At 44.7% G+C, this 13,005-nt stretch overlaps 2 protein-coding genes across 2 annotated transcripts; one reads left to right on the top strand and one right to left on the bottom strand.

Annotated features, from left to right (window-relative positions):
• Positions 1-156: 156 nt before the first annotated feature.
• Positions 157-3,547, top strand: lysmd1 (LysM, putative peptidoglycan-binding, domain containing 1). The gene is made up of 3 exons (XM_034611383.1): positions 157-697; positions 1,580-1,881; positions 2,749-3,547. Exons 1-3 carry the CDS (start codon positions 518-520, stop codon positions 2,933-2,935), a joined length of 669 nt encoding a protein of 222 aa, XP_034467274.1. The 5' UTR covers positions 157-517; the 3' UTR covers positions 2,936-3,547.
• Positions 3,513-10,111, bottom strand: tnfaip8l2b (tumor necrosis factor, alpha-induced protein 8-like 2b). Its single transcript, XM_034611384.1, has 3 exons — positions 9,844-10,111; positions 5,369-5,692; positions 3,513-4,580 (listed from the first exon to the last, which is right to left on the bottom strand). Exons 2-3 carry the CDS (start codon positions 5,684-5,686, stop codon positions 4,338-4,340), a joined length of 561 nt encoding a protein of 186 aa, XP_034467275.1. The 5' UTR covers positions 5,687-5,692; positions 9,844-10,111; the 3' UTR covers positions 3,513-4,337.
• Positions 10,112-13,005: the final 2,894 nt, after the last annotated feature.

A 13,005-nucleotide genomic window follows, 5' to 3' on the forward strand; every position in this document is an offset into this window, starting at 1 on the left:
AAGTTATTCTTATTAAAAGTTGATATAATAATAAAATATTATTGTATGAGTGATATTTAATTTAAATACATGACGTGTGTGTTACGTCCATCCCGAGAGGCTATAAAAGGCTCCAGTCAGTAAAGTTGTTTTTTTCCCCTGTGGCCCTGAACGCGGCAGCTGGACCCGCAGCCATGGCAACACATGTCAGAAGAACAGCTGAGAACTTGTGAGCTGCTGGTTAACCTGCTAACTAGGCGAGTTAACCCGGCAACTGGGTGGGTTAACCTGCTAACTAGGTGGGCTTGGTGTGACCGGGACTCGACAGGTAACGTAAACCAAGACGCAGTCACAGTTCGATTCCCGGAACACGCACACACACACACACGGTGCGTCCACGTCAGTTAAGTTGACGGGTTAGCGAGCATGCTGCTAACTAAGCTGCTAGTTAGTTGGGTTAGTTCTCACGATGTGAACACAGTGTAACTTGCGCTCCGCCGCCGTGTTGGTTCGGTTCCGCGGACTTCCCACCGCCTCCATGTCCGGGGCACGGACGCCTCCTGCGGCCGACGGCAGCGGCCTGCTCCGGGGCAGCCGCAGCCGGTCGTACGGGAGCCTGGTCCGGTCCCCGCGGTCCCCGGTGCCCCAGAGGCGGATCCAGCACGAGCTCCAGCCCGGGGAGACGCTGCCGGGCCTGGCCCTGAGATACGGAGTCTCCGTGAGTATCCGCCCGGTTCTTCTTTAACACGTAAACTGCATGTGCATGGAAATCAAGTTTAAACTTCCATGTTTATCACGTTATTATCCTCATATTATATCTTTATCATTCCTCTAAGTTTAAAAACTCCTGAAATATCGATATATAGTGAACCTAACTTTGCTGTTGATGAAGATTATTCTGCCATAACTATCAACATTTCAATTTCTTTATTCTTCTCCTACTTATTACTGTAAAAACTACATTTCTATCATCTCCTCTCATTAAATTTCTGCTTTTGAAATATACAAATTAAATGTACAGGAGCTGCAATGAGTTCATTAATTGTTAAAGTTTCATTTAATTGCAGCTTTCACACCAAATACTTGGTTTCAGTTTGTTAAATGTGACTGTTTTCTGTTTTTCTTTGTCAAACACTGAATATATTTGTTCTGGGAATGTCGGTTTCCACTTTGTATTCACATTTAACTAAACAAACAATTGAATTGCCACTGAAATAAGTATAATTATTATCGTTATAGCTTTTAATAATCTATATGTATTTGTGCAGCAGGGTTGTTTATATCTTTACTGCAGCCACAACCCCTTTCCTCATAATTCTGAACCATAACAACATATTCGCTCTGACTCCGTTGATAATGCATCAACCATAGACTGTGGTAAAGAGTTGAATCCTTTATAAGTTAAGACCATAAATCTGAAGCAGGACAGATTCCAGTTTAATTGTTTATTCAGTGTTTGGGAAAACGCCTGATTTAGAATGTCAGTGGAAGGAAAAGGAGAAATTGAATTTGACTGCTTGTGATTTTATTAAAATCTGTATCAACCAGCTTCTTTTTAAAACCAAGTGAGAGAAGTTTGACGGGGTTTGTTCTCTTGCAGATGGAGCAAATCAAACGAGCGAACAGACTCTACACCAACGACTCAATATTCCTGAAGAAGACCCTGTCCATCCCTGTGCTGTCGGACCGGGACGTCCCCAGTAACGGGCTGGACTTGGCGGCTGAGGACGATGCCGGCTGTGCTCAGAACGGACAATCGGGCAGCGCCTCTGAGAAGAAGCCCTGTGACGGCAGAGAGCGGGCGGCAGACATGACCCCGGTGGGTTTCATGAAAAGGTTGGATGAGTTGATCCACCGCTCGAAGGAAGCTGCAGTCAAAGGACACCAGGACGCAGAGAAAAGGTAGAACTGCCTCTGACGGCTCGTTGACTTTGGCTGTTCACACTCGGTCCTTCTCACTTGGTGTTGTGTGAGTTCCTGAGGCCGTTTACTTTATTTGTCTCTGTGCTGCGTTCTAACGGTCGATGTATTTCATTTGCATTTCACTTCAGCACTCGTTTGTTTTTATGTCGTTAAAAAAAGACAGATTTATGTGATAGAGGATAAAAATCATGCGATATAAACCTTTAACTGACATTTCAGGATCTGCATTTGTTTGCCAAAATGAAATCTTATATTTTACATAATGAACATTGCAGAAAATATGTGCACTTATGTTTACTTAAGTGGAAAATAACTTTTATTTCCTAATTCAAGTTCTATATATATTAGATCATATCGGCTTTCTTTCGATTTAAAGTTATTTATAGTAAAGTTTACATCGAAACTGTAAAATATCAAGCGTCAGTTACATTTCTTTGTCATAACGATTTGATAACAATGAAATATCCGAAGGCTCGGTTATGCTCAACAAACTAGTTTTGATGTCATGAAAGTATATGTATATATTTTTGTCTTATTGTTTACTTTATTGTGGCCAATGTGCTTGATTGAGAACAGATGTTTTCAGCTGTATCTCTGAGATATAACGTTCATATTCAGGTTGCATCGTAGAATCACATTTTTCCACCAGATTGATTCTTCACTTTTCGAACCACGTCCTTTGTGTTTCTCGTCAGTTTTATGTGACCGTATTTCATACACGTCTGTTCTGATCTTTTGATCTCATTCTCTAAAAGCTTCTCAGAGCTGCCAAAGACAAACTCTGAGTGATTTAACGAGTTCACATCAGACTTCACTCCACCTTCTCCTCTTGTTTACTCTTCCCAGGGTCGCCGCCCTGGAAGCAGCTTGCACCAGCGGGACGTCCGACTGGCGGCGTCTCACGCAGTCACAGAGCGTCAGTGCTTCCTACGCAGCGCAGCAGCAGGAGGTGGCGTACAGGGCGATGCCCCTCACCGTCACCAGGCTCACAAAGAAACTCCGAGACAGAGAGGATGAGATCTTCGAGCTGTGAAACGCTGGGTTCGGCCGAGGGGATCATACGTTACAGATAAAGGTTACTTGTGATGAAATTAATCTCATAATGAGGTTTTACACTGACCTGTAAATGGAAAGTCTTTCTAAATGAATAATGCACCTTTTTGTATTTGTATTTATTTGATGATATGCAAGTTATGAGTATCTTCATATAGCTGTGGGGGGGGGGGGGTTTACTTTCAGAGCTTGTTCCCACAAGTGTGTGAAATGTGAAACATGAGAATTTACAGTCACGTGGGTTCAGTCATATGATCGTTCATATCAAGTCAGCACGTGGTCGTGTGTCACGTTACCTCACGGCTTGAAAATGCAAAAAGTGTCCAAGTCTTCCAACAAAGAAACTTAACGCCATGATATGTAAAGTTTACACAGTCCGTCAGGTTCACTGTCAAACACAGAATCTACCAGAAATGTGTTTTCTCCTGAATAAGTAAAACTACAATGAAGCCAAGGGCAAAAAAAAAAAGACACCAGTTTTTTAAGAATATATTTCCACAGCAATATTCTTTATTTTTTATGGAAATGTTTCCAACTCCATTTACTGTTTTTTTTAAAGTTTATTTTGAAGCAAAAAAAAACAAGGTGTTGATCCCATGTTTAGGTCTGAATACATATCTCCGTTGATCTGTAGATGTTTCTGTATCTGACGTCTCTCCGTGTTATTGTTGTTGCACAGAAGGAAAAGACTGTTACATGAGCTGGAGCGTCCGGTCAGGACCTCACTTTCCCTTTTGTCTGTTGGAATTAAACATCATGGAAACCAAAAGAATAACACACGCGTCTTTATCTCAACCGATCAGTGTCGGCCGTCTTTCAGGAAAACACGAATCATGGGATTAAGATGGAAGCTGTCGCCGTCAACATGCTTTTGAATCATGTTTCTAACTGCACAGTGATGTTGGGAGTAATTGTCCACTGTGAGGTTCTCTGCTTTATTATCGGCTGCACTGTTTTCTGCACGTTGAGTCGCTGCTGATACATCGCTTTGACCACCAGGTGGCAGTGCTGCATTTCAGTGGCGTTGTTCCTTGACTTGTTCCCTGTGTTTTCTCCATAATGCAGAACATCAGTAGTAACTTTTCAAATAATAAAACATCTGATGACAATTTACTATCTAATAAAAACAGTGGAATACAAATCTGTTTAAATTCAAGTTTGGTGTCCATGGACAATATGTCTCCTCTAAACTTTAAAACAATGAGGGATGACTGAACCACCTTTTATTTTGATCCCACGTGTTCTTCCAGAACAACGGGGGAGCTCGTCTTTTCGCTGCCGGTCCTCAGCAGCAGTGTATATATGTTTTATATTCATGATGACTTGTCCAGCAGTTCAGTCTTCAGTGCCTGTAGCTCTCCCAGTGTCTGACTGCTCCCCCGTCATATTGTGCCGTCCTCCACCAGTTTGTCGAGTCCTTTGCAGATCCTGGTGAGGTTCGGTCGAAAGGGGCCTTCGGGGTCGTACAGTTTGGTCAGCAGCCCCGGGTCGGAGTAATGGTTGAAGACGTGGTTGATGCGACCGTGGGACTTGGGGGTGAGGTGTGTGTTGACCAGCTTCAGCAGCAGATCCCTGCAGTTCGTCAGGAGGTCGGCCATCACCGCTTTGTCGAAGGTGAAATCCACCTGCATCGGCCAGGAAAAATGGACTTGAGTCATTTCGTGAATGTCAATAACATAAAGATGGACGACATGACAGATCCCTAAAAGTGAAGCCAAAACGTCCCGATCGCCCCCTGGTGGCTGTCTGCAGTACATGTCATAAACCCTGCCTCCTCCTAAAAAAAGAAGTAGTTGCTGACATTGTTCTGGACTGTGATGTGTATCTATGATGAAAATACTTTTTAAGTGACTTGGTTTTTGTTAATTTAATGCTACAAAAATAGGGTGAAACATGATTGCCAGCTGAGATTGACTCGTCTATTGTCAATACAAGTAAAATTCTAATATGTTCATAAAAGAAACTCGTTATGGACGGATACATTCCGATATCTGCACATCTGCAGATTCTTTAACTGAAGAATGTTTTAGTTTCTACAGGTTGGACCTGTTAATCTTGTAATGAAAACTTTCCTCACCAGTTTTCATTTTGATGCAAATTCGAAGTGTGAAATAAACCTGTTTAGTTTCTGTCATGTTTTAAAAGCGGAGACGGAAACAGGCTGTGAGAGTCAGTGAGTGTGTAGCTGAACTAAAATTAATCCTACGATTCATAGAAAGTTTGAGCTGCAAATATAACACGTCGACTCTTAAACACGGAATTATAATACGACTTGAACTGGTTTCTGTTCATCTCTTCTCCAGATCTTTATTTATCTGTGTTAAATTGGAAAGATTCTTGACAGATTTCATTATATTTGTTTCAAATCACTGAATAAGAAGCGTAAACACGAGCTCAATATGAGAAGACGTACCTCGTAGAAGCTGATCGCCGTCATCGCCCCCTGGTGCAGCTTCTTCTTAAAGTCCTGGGCCACTCTCAGCTCATCGGTGCTGAACCGGTTGTTCCTGAACAGGAGGCCGATCTTCACCGCGATCTTGATCAGGTCCTTGATCACTTTCTGAGCCTCCGACTTGTTTCCCGAGTACTCCTTGGAGATGCGGTACAGTTCGTCCAGGATCTCGCTGGTGGTGTCATCGATGAACATCTGCACCGAGCTCTTGCTGGCCATGGAGCTGAGGAGCTTCTTCTGCACCTTCAAGGCCATGTCCTTGGTACTGAAGTCGGCCATGTCTGCCTGAAATGTCCGAGAAAAGAAAACCACAGTGTTGATTAAATAAAATCGGAGAAATAATAATCCAATCCAACTGCCATTTGACAATATTTAAATCACAACGTGGCGACAAACGGTTTAGAGACGTTTTCTCATCTTTTCCATTGTTTCCATCTGATCTGGTTTTGGTTTTCACGTTGTAATGTTGTCAAAGCAAAGCCTTAATTATCTCCACAATAAAATGACTAAATGTAAAATAAATCCAACTATATAAATAATCGTTATAAGAAGAGCGTTTTTCACACTTTGCCGTCGGGCACAGCCTCATTGTTCTGCTGCCAGACCCCAGCGGAGGAGGTGGAGGTTAAGTGCTGTGTTCAAGGGCAAAGCGTTTGTTGTTGTGGAGTCTGGGGAGGAGGCAACACGTGTTCACCTCTCTCATCCAAATCTCCTCCATCATCTGGGGAATCGAACTGGCGACTCTCCAGTCCTCACTGCGACTCTCTAACCTTCAGATCGTCATCCATCCCAACACCTCGTCACTGACGTACAACTCACCGCCACTGTTATTGATACGGATTCAGTACTAAAGGAAACTGGTTTCTACACGGTGTTGAATCAGCGAACGGTGGGAATCCAGTGTGTTGTGTTTCATTTTGTGTAACGTTAGCTGCAGTGTTTGTGTTTGGATGTGACAAGTCTGAAGCCGAGAGGGAAAAGCTCCATGGAGGAGACTCCGCAGAGGCTTTTAGTTTCTCCTCGGAGACTTTAACCACATGTAGCATCCATCCCAGAGAAGCGCCCCCCCCCCCCCCCCCCCCCCCGGGAGGTCATCAACATGCAAACAGCTCCACACGACAGGAAATCCACTGTTTGTCTCTGATTGTCAACACAGATGGAATTAATTCTTTTTTAATTCAGACTAATTTCTCCCTAATCTGTGAGACCAATGCAGCAAGAGTGAGAGCGGATTATAACCTGAGGTTTTATTTAGCCTGTGTGTGTTTGAAAGAATCAAAACTTGACTTTCATAATGGATGGAATCACAGAGAAGTATTAGGAACGGCAATAATGAAACTATGAGAAGAGGAAGGGTTTTTGTCATATTACATTTTGAGAATAGTGAAGATGTCAAGAAGGAAGTTGAACTTAAGAGGAAGATGTTTTTTTACTTTTTTTGTCATTAAACACAAAATGTTGAGAATAAATTCCCGACGTCAAGAATAAAGTCAAACAAAATCCGAGGAAGGTTTTATTCTTCTACGATCTTTTGTTATGACAATCAGTTTAGCAACATAAAGAAAAAGTCTTTATCTACTTCAACTTTATTCTTGACAGTAAGAAATTCTCCTGTTTTAGTTTTAACTTTCTTCTTGACGTAATCTACTGAATTCTCACTACGCAAAATAAAAATAAAATGATTTGCTACTTAATTCTCGTCATTACGACTTTTCCCTCAACATTTCGACTTTATTCTCGAAAAAACACAAAATGGAAAAATAAATATTCCTTTTCTTACTTTTCTTAAACCTGACCCACGCTTCACAGATCATATCTCCACCACCAGAATCACACACACTTCACGTTAATCCAAAGTAGTTGCAATGAAAGTTGTAAATAAGTTAATCTTCACCATGCATCAGTGCCACAGACACACTTTCACTTCCTGTGTCATTTGTTGTGAAATTTTCACACATTTTCAGTTTAGAGTACAAACGGGCGTCGTTCACCGAGCGTTTTTCAGCCTGACTTCCTGCACTGGATGCCGCTGCGTGGCTTGTGTGAACAAGTAGAGGAGCAGGACGGCTGCATAGCTGAGGCAGGTCCATGCCTGCTGTTTCCAGATTGCATCAGTGGTGGGGCAAGAACAGAAAGTGAGCAATCTGAGCCCGGTGGCTGCTGTAATTACTATCCTGGGGTCTGTGCGTGTGTAAAACAACAGCGAAGTCTGTTACTGGAACATCCTGTGCATTAGCAGCAACATATTGTCTGTAAGCTGTCAGTGGAATGACTGTCTTCCCTGATGGAGGCTTCTCTCCTGGCTGTTTGTGCTTATTAGACAATGATGCTCTTCTCATCTTCAGCGATGCACAGTCAGCGCAGCGAGCAAACGACTCCACGGCTCAGTAATAAACCAGAAAGAGCTTCAGTCGCATTAATGATCATATCATGCAAATACGCAGCACTTTGCGATGACTCCACCCGACGCCCGCCTGCACCCGAGTCCCTGCCGCAGCATCCGTAATTACCACGCGGCCATTTTCACAGGATGTCTCACTCGGCTCTGTCGTACATGCTCAACCACTCATTCTGAACGAGTGTGACATTTCTAATGGCTTGCTTTGTTACGAGAGCTCCGGCTTCCCCGCGGGGAATTAGAGAACATTCATTAGATTAATTTCCCTTAACGGTGATAATGGCAGTGGAGCAGCGTGATAGCTATTTCAGATTCATGCTTCAATCTCATTCATTTGCTCAAAAGACTACAGGGGTTTGAGGGACGTGAACAGCGGGGACTCGCCAACCAGAGCTCCCCATAACGAAATGTAACTGGGCAGCTGGAGGCGGCTCGTCGCTCGTTTTTTTTTTATCCATCTCCATTGTTGACTTTGTGTGGATCCATCAGGGCTGTTTGCAGAGCACTGAGACCACAGCTCCACTTCGATCACATCAAGGACACTGTCGGTGTTGAGCATCACTTGTTGAGGTGCAGACGGACGACGAGGGCCTTTAAACACCAGTCTGTCGCCTGCTTTAAATCCTCAGTTATCTGTTTCCCTCCCTGACGCCTGCAGGTGAGGGGGAACTCAAACTGAAAACCCCCCCCAGAGCAGAGGTGGTTCTATCGCAGCAGAGACGCTCGTGTTTAGCTTCAGAGTTCCACATGTGGGGAAGAACCCTCGCTTGTTAATGGACAGTCAGAGCGAGGCTAATGATTGGTGGATCCATCCAGGCAGGCAGGAGAGGTAAATATTTAGCATTCCTCAAATGACTCCAGCGTTTGAGCCTCGGTGTTTGTGTGCATGTATGAACCTGTGAGCATTTCTCAGTAGAAGTGGTTTCAGGTGCGTTCAAGTGAAGTTTGGGAATTAGAGAATTTTCCGTGTGTTGCAGAGGGGGGGGGGGGGGGGATTCATGAAGCCCCCTTTAGACTCGGCCTGAATGTGTCCTGTGCAGCTCTAGGAGGTGAGCAGGGCCTCATTATTATGAGCTCGACAGAAATATGGGACGACCTCGCTGACTTCTCACCTCCGGGCCTGTGGGGACGGGTCGACTTGGCTGTAGCTGCCGACACTGAGCATGGGGGGGGGGGGGTTGCTCTCTTTTCATCAGGTGGAACAATGACAACGTTTCCAGAGAAGCAAAACCAGTCGATCAGATTTAATGAGACTTATATTTTCTCCTGGTGATTAACTGTGAGAAAATGTTCACAGTGAAACTACAGCAGGACGAAGTGTCACTTCCGCTGTGTGTTTTTGAATTCGGTGCGATGAGGCTGCAGGTTGAGATTTGCAGACATTGTTTTGCACTTTAACTTGTTGTGTAACTCTGGGATTTAATCTCACTTCATTAAGTCGACTGAACCACGTCTCTATAAACCCGAGACAGGATTTTGAAACCCCGCAGAATGCACATGTTGCAGGTTCTGTCCAACATTTCACAACTCTTCCGACTTGTCGTTGCTCAAGTCTGAAAAGGGAAGCGAAACAGGCGGCAGTTGGCTGAGCGGCGCGGCGTCTTCAGCGAAGGCCCCACGGTTTCTAATTCATCCCTCGTATCTGCACCGTAGAGCCGGTGACTTCTCAACCTTTTCACAGTGTTTGGCTCCGGCCTAACGTGCCCCAGTTCAAAGTAGAGCAGCCCGGCGCGGGAGGAAGGGAGAGTCCACTGCCTCGAGATCTGAGTTGAGCAACTCGCAGCCTGTGCAAACAGAAAGCGTGCGCTCCACATCTGTGAGTCTGTCACTGTACTTGTTCCAGCGTGACCGTGAGCGTACATGCACATCTCCCAGCTCGATGGGGAAGTGGAGAGTCAACACACAATTTGTTCCAATCATCCCTCCGAGTGAGTCTGTGCCGGCGAGCCACACAACGAACACTTCATTTTTTTCCAGCACTAATCTGGGCCCAGAGGATTCTTTTAAGTGACACACGAACGAGACAGGAGAGTCTTACCTTTTTGTGTGTCTGTGTGTGTGTGTGTGAGAGAGTGTGTGTGCTGGGTCCCCCTCCCTCCTCGGCTGTGTCTCTCTCTCTCTCTCTCTCTCTCTCTCTCCCTCTGCTTCGGGTTGACAGCTCAGGCCGTTGGATTTAAAACGATCCCTCCATCTTCACCGGGAGCAGAACCAAAACCCAGGAAAGCAGCGGTGGCAGCGGCAGCAGCAGCAGCAGCAGCAGCCCTCCTGCAGCGCCTCTGTTCCTGCCACACTGTCTTAAGATAATGTTGAGTTGTACTTCCTTGAGGAACTAAATTGCTATGACACACCCCTCAGCCTGTATGTGTGTGTGTGTCTCTCTCTCTTTCTCTCACTCTTGTGTTTCCCTCGGTAACTCAAACTCTTGAAAACCACTGTGTTCCTCTCCTGCCCTAACCCTCATCCGTCTCTCATCCGTCTCTCACACTCTTTTTGAATCTCTCCCCCCCCCCTCTCTCTCTCTCTCTCTCTCTCTCTCTCTCTCTCTCTCTCTCTCTCTCTCCGCTCCCTCTCTGTCTGTATTGCTGACGTTCTGCCTCTGCTTGTCCTGACAAGTGAAAACCCCAGAAAGAATTTAGCAATAATCCAGTGATGCAGCCGCTTGAAAGGGGAGCGGCTTAACCCCCTTTTTGTTGTTCACCTTGGCTGGAATGTGGCTCCTGTCACTGGCGTTGAGCACCGTGTCACCTCCCTGTGTGTGTGAGTGTGTGTGTGAGTGTGTGTGAGTGTGTGTAGACTCAAAACAAATGAGTGTGTCTCATTCTGACGCACGTGCACAGTCATAGCTCACAGGCTGAACTATAACTTCACACTTTTACTGACCCACAGTGGTAAAAGGTAGTTCATGGACTAAAGGTGGTGCTGACGTGTGTGACGATATCTATCTCTGTCCATCTGTGTGTGTGTGTGTGTGTGTGTGTGTGTGCGTGTGCGTGTTATCTGCTTGTAAAGCTACTGTTACTGTTCAGTCCTAAGTTGTAAAGTTGCAGTAATGTTGTGTACGTGAACCTTCACTTCATTCAATTCAATCCTTTATTGGTTTGTTTTTAACACTCAATCATAGACTGTAACTATCCCATCATAAACCTGCCTCCTCCATGTTAGCAGATGAGACATAGAACAAACTGAAAAAATCTAATTGCACATTAAAAACATGTTTTTTTAGGTAGTTCTTATCACACACGTTTGTTCATGTGTTCGTGTTTCTCACAAGTTTGGTTTAAATGAGTTATCTGATGACGTCCTGACTGACAGCTGACACTGACTCATGATTGGTCGAGTGTGTGTGCATTGATATGTCACTACCGTTTATGATCCTGAAGTTTTCGGGTTTTGCTTGACCTCTTGTCACTTTAGGTTTTTTTAAATCATGTTTGTAAAGAAATTAAACTTCACATCAATCATCCTCATCGACTTTATTTTTTGTTCCAACGCCAAGGAGGTCATTTTCTAAACAGATTTTCGGTGAAACTTGGCGACAGGACGGGACGTCGGCCACCGAAGACCTCGCTACGTTTTGGCACAGATTTTTCAAACTGGACATTTTTCAATATATTTTCTTCAATTTCTCAGAGAATAATTGGATCTTCAGTGATGTTCAGGGATCTGATATCTACGAGTTTGTGAAACTCGGTGTAGATCTAATTAAAGGTCCGGATCTGTAACTGTGGTTTCATAGGGAAATAGGATTTGTTGCAGCTGCTGTGCGGTAACAAATAGAACTAGAAACATGCAACTACCATCAATACGTAGGTGGAATAACTTAATTAATAGTTTATATGCATCTGCAATAGTTTTATTTCTATGTCCTAATGCACATGACGGATTTGGTGCAGATTTTAAGGGACTGTTGTGCTTTAGCCAAATCGTGCACGTTGACATTACAGAGATATTAGTGCACTTTGTCCCTGATAACTTATTTATCGTGGTGAAAAGTACACATCATAAAGTAATTCCCCTTTTTTTAGAAGTGGTGGAGTTTGATTGAAGTCGCAGTAAAAGCTTATAAATCTGAAGGTTAATATCAGTCTTGTGAATTAAGCTTTGTTTGAGCTGTTTGCCATAAAACTTCAACCCTGCGAACGTCTGAGTGAAAAATAAAACCAACATCACGACAACAAAACACTCACGCGAGCATGAGTTCAATGATTCATTCAGAATCGGGAAGTGACCGATTCCAGAGCCGTGTGTTTATGTGTAGGTTTATCTGAATGGCAACCAGCTGTGCTGCTGAGGGCGGCCAGTCAAAAAAAACCAACAGTCCTGACCAATGGACGCTCGTGAACGCTGATCGTTGTCAGATGTGGGGTCAGAGGTCACGCCGAGGCCCAGCTGGACTCAGAGGTGTGTCAGGACATCGAACCCACGAGACGGAAAGACACACCTGCCTCTTTGTCTTCTCTCCTCCTCCTCCTCCTCCTGCAAGAAGCTAAAGTCCCGGTAGAAATTGCAACTGCAGAGAGAGGTCTGTCACCGTGGCAACAGACAGGAAGTAGTGCTTAAGCGGTTTCCTGATGGCTTCCTCTTTATCGTGTAATGACATCGCACAAGGAAACATCAGCGAGGGCTGAACGTGTGTTTGAGTGTGTGCACGCCTGCATGTGTTTGTGTGTTAGAGCGCTCGGTGTGTGTGTGTGGGCGTGTGTGTGTGTGTGTGTTGGTGAAGGAGATCTCACCTTCACACTGTACACAGCTACGCATTTACCTCTTTGGGTCATGAGATAATAAGAGCAACTTCAATTATGTCACTTATCTTTCATTAAGAGATCACTCAGACCTTCCAGCCTCTGACCTCACACACACACACGCACACACACACACACACACACACACACACACATAATGGCAGTGTGTTATCACCAGATGACTAAGACCGGAATAAGCGACCTCATAACCGCTGAGGTCAGGGAAACGTGGCTGGAGATTTGGCGTCTTAGCACACGGAGGATCTGGCGAGCTCAGGTGCTCTCTGTGCTCGTGGCGTCGCTCCTCTCGCAGCCCGGTGAGATCGATGGTGAACGCAGATTGAGATCAACAGATGCTGGTTCGACGGAGGCCGGGAGATTTAATTTGATCAGTCTGCGGCTAACGGAGATTAATTTAGTTCCCCCGTGGCGTCAGATGTAAAACGCTTCCATGTCAC

The sequence above is a fragment of the Hippoglossus hippoglossus genome, chromosome 16, assembly GCF_009819705.1.
Source record: "Hippoglossus hippoglossus isolate fHipHip1 chromosome 16, fHipHip1.pri, whole genome shotgun sequence".
Taxonomy (NCBI): Eukaryota; Metazoa; Chordata; class Actinopteri; order Pleuronectiformes; family Pleuronectidae; genus Hippoglossus; species Hippoglossus hippoglossus.

What these genes read in the sequence shown, in the direction of transcription:
- lysmd1 (XM_034611383.1), top strand. Translation starts at nt 518, where the DNA reads ATGTCCGGGGCACGGACGCCTCCTGCGGCCGACGGCAGCGGCCTGCTC. An exon ending in CCCTGAGATACGGAGTCTCC is followed by an intron (nt 698 to 1,579) that starts GTGAGTATCCGC and finishes GTTCTCTTGCAG; the next exon opens with ATGGAGCAAATCAAACGAGC. An exon ending in CACCAGGACGCAGAGAAAAG is followed by an intron (nt 1,882 to 2,748) that starts GTAGAACTGCCT and finishes TACTCTTCCCAG; the next exon opens with GGTCGCCGCCCTGGAAGCAG.
- tnfaip8l2b (XM_034611384.1), bottom strand. Translation starts at nt 5,686, where the DNA reads ATGGCCGACTTCAGTACCAAGGACATGGCCTTGAAGGTGCAGAAGAAG. An exon ending in CGGCGATCAGCTTCTACGAG is followed by an intron (nt 4,581 to 5,368) that starts GTACGTCTTCTC and finishes TGGCCGATGCAG; the next exon opens with GTGGATTTCACCTTCGACAA.